The 5,180-nt window shown below is 40.0% G+C and overlaps 1 protein-coding gene across 1 annotated transcript; it reads left to right on the top strand.

Moving 5' to 3' along the window:
* The first annotated feature begins 1,098 nt into the window (after nt 1-1,098).
* On the top strand, nt 1,099-4,457 carry LOC139121429 (receptor for retinol uptake STRA6-like). The gene is made up of 3 exons (XM_070686288.1): nt 1,099-1,255; nt 2,081-2,248; nt 3,093-4,457. The coding sequence occupies exons 1-3, from the start codon at nt 1,162-1,164 to the stop codon at nt 3,320-3,322; spliced, it is 492 nt and encodes a 163-aa protein (XP_070542389.1). The 5' UTR covers nt 1,099-1,161; the 3' UTR covers nt 3,323-4,457.
* Nucleotides 4,458-5,180: the final 723 nt, after the last annotated feature.

The raw sequence follows: 5,180 nt of genomic DNA, 5'->3' as shown, positions 1-5,180 counted from the left end.
ATATAGGGACCAAGCACTCGGTGTCGATGTTTAAGTCGAGCAGAAATAAAGTTTTCTGCGAATACCACTTTGAGAAGGGCTGCTTTTTTGCGAAAGTTGCAAGTTAAACAACTGAACTACAAGCCTAAAAGAAAACTGCCCGGGGCATATCCAGCCCTAAGTGCTTTGCTTGTACATATGGGACTGTGCGTACGCTCCGCTCAGGTACTAGAAACGGAACGCTGTAGACAGGACCGCTGGTTCTAGACTAATCTTGGCTACATCAGGGTGTTCTGTAACACATTAAAAATGCTTGCACTTTTAGAATTAATGTCAATCTCTTTAGAGCATTGGCATTACTTCGGTGTCGGCATGATTTCACAGCGATTGGATTGACAATGACGTGACAGGCATGATTGATCGTAGCTGTGGAAACGCAGCTATCTGTTGGCGGGGTAGCGGGGATCGCTATGCGGGTCAAAGGTCAACCCCGCCACGGATATAGCGATCCCCGCTACCCAGCCAACAGGTAGCTGCGTTTCCACAGCTAGATTGATCGCCGAGAGTAATTTGAACTTCGTCATCGGAGCTAGAATAGTCACTTTCCGAACTCGAGTCGCTGTAACTTTCTGACGATGTCAGTCTTGGATCATCGATTGCTCGTTCAGGTTTTCAGTTATACCGATTATCTTCGCCATTATGATTTTCAGTCGAGCGTTGAGGTGTGCGTACCGCGCCGCGTACGCATACTGTACTTGGCGTAAAAGAGCTTGGTTATAAGTGACCTCGCTTTGAACCCGCTGTGACTAGCAAGTTTGATACGTCACTTCCGGTTTCCGTGCGTTCAGCTTGTGGCCACTACGCTAATACGCGCAAGTGAAAGTGAATGAAACCAACGCTATTTAGTTTATTTTTCACTAAATAACGACCTGATTACCTAAGAAAGTCTGGGTAAATTTCCCCTTTCACAAATCACCTCGAGGCTTAAGGTAGGCCCATAAGTTTCTATAAACGTAAAGATAGCAACGATAGGATTTTAACATGCACATTTGAAGGAATATGTTTCCAAAGGCAAATATGAAAAAGCATTGATACCATTAATCTCCTTCCAGACGTTTGTTCCACAACTGTTCGTTTTTCGCTTTCCTATACAACATATACCTTGGATTATTCTCGTCGCTGATGAGACTGTTCAAAGGAATGTTCTTTGGTGCCCTGCTGTTTCCTCGTCTTGATTATAGCATCCTGCCGAGAGTCGTCGAAAGATTTGATCCTGGTAGGAATATAAATAAAGCTTATATAATATCAAGGGGTCATCCTTTTCGGAAGAGCATATTCAGTTTAATTTAGCAGGGGTCGTTTCAAATAGCTTAAAGTCGAACAATGTACCCGACCTTTCAGTTGAGTACGATAGATCTGAAATCCTTATACTTGCATAATAAATGCCTTGCTAGCTGCGTTTGATCTCAGTTCGGGACAGAATACAATAATTTTAGAAGTGTACTCAATACAATGCAATGTGATGACCACATGGTGAGGGAAACAAAAACCCGACAACTTTCACTCTAGAATTGTCGTGAGCGTAACAAATTTCTGCTGCAGTCCTGACCAAATCTTAGAGAATTAACTAACAGAACGATAAGACGAAACATCATGAACATAAACAACAATTTGTTGACAACGAGAGAAGTCATAGTGAACAAGAGTGAAAAGAGTTCCCCTTTTTTGCAGATTGCGCCGCGGAGATGGATTATTTTCGATACGTCGCAAGCTTTCGCCGTCCCTTTTTCTATGAAAATCGAATCCATAAAGTTGACCTGGATAGCGGATATTTTTAATTTCAATATCGGTAAATTTAAGGGAATTTGTTCTAGTACCAAATTAGTATTTATTTTTTATTTCAATTTCGAAAGGGAATGTCTAAAGGTTCGCCGGAGGACGTTTGAGTAAAACTTTAAGTCTCCTGGTTTACAGGCGCGTATTACCTCAAGGGGAAAGTCCTTTTAAGGCCTATCTCAACAACTTCACATAGTCACATTGCAAATGATCTAAATTATGAACCAAACGTAATAGGCACTGATTCCCTTTTTTATTTAACAAGGTTTTCGTGCGTACGTTGGATTTCTGCAACTTGAAAACGCACACACTCACCCAGTGTTGGTGTGTTTCTGCCGACTGCTGTTGTTAAGTCGAAAAGTTGACGACGATGAAGTCGAAGATGACACTGAAGGCGATGGATCCATTAATACCATAGCAGAAGATGCTCAAGGTGAGAGAATATGCAATTTTCTTTTCTTGAATATCTCTGGGGGTTTTTCATATTCGATCCAATGCAACATTGCCTCATGTGATACAGTATACTGGCTTTCGTGACTGTTTTCGGAACATCAAATTGCCAACTTTGCTGTAACAATATTCGGTCGGCGTATACTCTTTGAAAGAAATGTAATTTTAAACCAGAACAAAATGAAAGTTCAGAAGATTTGGATGTATTTCTGCTTAATGCAAGCTATTTTAACAACACAATTGTCGTTTCACTATCATGAGCATTCAAAATTCTCCGACAAAATACGTTGGGAGAACGACCATTCTTTGGTCAGAGTTTGGCGAAAATGTCGAATAGTTCGCAACATGGGCGTGATTCGTTCGGCCTGACTTTAAGAAGTGTTCAAAATCTTTGCTATACTCACTCAGTGTTCCCAATATGTCATGAAGTGTGCAACCAACATTAGAGTTGATTTCATACCATTCTCGGTAATGGTAGGGGATTAGAATGTAATAACATTGTTTTTAGCCTACTCAAAAACCCGAAATCCATGTTGCATTTCGTAAACAGGAGTCCACCTTGGTATGCAGATATTATTCATGTTTATTGACAGCTGAATAATCAGCTGGTGTGAGATCTCCCGATGTTGCAAAATCCTTGCCTGCAGGCGTGTACTGCATAATATTGAAAAAAGAGAACACTGATATTCCGGCCACTTTGGTCGGTTAAAAATCAATGTAAACTGTAAATTATCTCTGCATGCCTGCACTGTTCTTGGATGCAGTCCTTTGGAGTGTGCTTTAGTGACTTTTATAGCTTATGTTTCCTTTTCTTTATAAATCGTCAGCCGTGAGCAAGACTGATCGGTACGACAAACACCGAAGTTTACCGAGCACGACTGTTTGGTACGACCGACGCCGACGTTTACCGCGTAATCGTTGGTTCCTGGCTTTCACACTGATCCGTAATCCTGATTTGCAACAACTACGTCATTCCAGGGACAGAAGACCACGACCGAGAGATGAAGACTTTGATATCGATCAAATCGTCATCGAAGGGATTGGCTCGACCGCCTAGACCGTAGTTCGCTCGACCATCAGCCGAGACTAAGGTTGTTGTGCTGAATTTTCTCATAATAGATATCCTATTTTGCGGCGATGTTTTTATATATTTTTATTTTGCACAAAATAGTATACAACACAGTAAAAACTAATACAAACATAGATAACAATAGCAAATATAAAACAAGTCACGATCAAAAACTATTTGTGTATGGATAACGTAGAATAATCCTATCACTTATTTGCATTTCGGTTCAAAATAATACACGACCTCAAATGACAGTGTACAAAACACATGCAAAATTGACAGTTAACAGAGAAACGAAATAATCCAGGTAAGAATACCAGAACACGGGACAAAGATGAGAGAACTCGATGTTTGATCTCGCGACAAGAATGTTGTGTAAATATTTCTTTACTTTTCCTTTAAAACCACTATTTGAGAGAACGTTCCTGATGTTGGCTGGTAAATTATTTCAGAGTTGTGATGCTGAATAATGAAACCTATTTTGAGAGACTTTAGTTCCAAAAGTGGTATATAGGCAGACAAATTTCCATGTCGAGTGTTAAAACTATGAATGTATTGTCTCATGAAGTTTGAAAGATATATTCTAGAATTTTAACCAAGTCCGAGCTCTATCGATATGTTTCTCTTTTAAACAACGATTGAGTGTAGTTATAATGTTTTGAATTACAGGCAAAAGTCTCATATGCCTACTTTTTGAGGTATTCAAAGAAATTTTGTAAACTATCTCTTTAAGACTCTTAAGGATGTACGATCGGAAAAATATAAGCGTACTGCGCCGATTTCCGCGCAGAAATGTATCCATAGTAACCACGCGCGCATAGTGACGTTCCGAACGTTTTTGCGTTGTACAACATGTCGTCTGCAGGTAAAGGAAAATCGCGCCGAGAAAATGTTCAGCGTGCCCTCAAAACACGCTGGAAGGTACGAGAATTCAGCAAAGAGATAAAAAAATGCAACATGACCGTAGCCTGTACAGCGTAAGTCAGAAGTATGACGTCTGATTCGCTATTCGTGGTTATAATGCGTCAGTCAATGTAAACCCCCACCCCCCACCTCGGGGTTTAGTGGGGATTTGGAAATTAGTCCTGTGAAATCTGCCAAATGCCCCACCCCCTGGGGCAAGACAACCTGGAAAACCCCCACCTAAACCAAGTAAATCCCCCACATACGGGGGTGGGAATTTGTAAATTCCTACACACAACCACTCTTGGAATTTTCATGTCGTAAACAACCTGCATCAATATAAAAAGTTCATGTTCAACTTCAGAACAATTTTAATCATTTAAAACAGGGTTTTGTGACATTTATGCTGTTCACAAATGTCTATCACAATCAACACAAATAGATCCAGGATAATGACATACTTTCGCATTTGTTTTTCAGCCACTTATACTGTGACTTTAAGTGTTGAGGTGTCACTGTCACGTCACCTATTTTGGAGCAAAAAATTACAATATTTTTCAGTCTAGTTTGCTTGTATGTTGTCAGGCATAAACATATTTCAGGCTAGAACAATTAGATCAAAACACCAGATGTATCATACAAGACCTGTCGCCTCAATAAACTAATTAAAGCTGATAATTAAACAAGATACATGATGTCCAATCTCACAAGTGCAGCTTTTTTGTCTTCTCGCTCTCATGCTACAAGCACAATGACACATTCTACATCAGTCATGCACTGATTTAAAACAAGCAGAGGAATGAAAATTCACAATGGTCCGTGTTTATTCATCACAAAACACACCACAAAGATACTGTGTAAAACTTAACAGAACAGATGATCAGAATGATCACACTGATGAAACAGAACTGTTTCCCTAGCTATATGGGTCATCATGAATAAA

The sequence above is a fragment of the Ptychodera flava genome, chromosome 21 (genome assembly GCF_041260155.1).
Source record: "Ptychodera flava strain L36383 chromosome 21, AS_Pfla_20210202, whole genome shotgun sequence".
Lineage (NCBI taxonomy): Eukaryota > Metazoa > Hemichordata > Enteropneusta > Ptychoderidae > Ptychodera > Ptychodera flava.
Note: the sequence above shows the minus strand (reverse complement) of the source record. Positions and strands in the feature narration are given on the sequence as shown.

What these genes read in the sequence shown, in the direction of transcription:
- LOC139121429 (XM_070686288.1), top strand. Translation starts at nt 1,162, where the DNA reads ATGAGACTGTTCAAAGGAATGTTCTTTGGTGCCCTGCTGTTTCCTCGT. An exon ending in CGTCGAAAGATTTGATCCTG is followed by an intron (nt 1,256 to 2,080) that starts GTAGGAATATAA and finishes TTATTTAACAAG; the next exon opens with GTTTTCGTGCGTACGTTGGA. An exon ending in CATAGCAGAAGATGCTCAAG is followed by an intron (nt 2,249 to 3,092) that starts GTGAGAGAATAT and finishes ATAAATCGTCAG; the next exon opens with CCGTGAGCAAGACTGATCGG.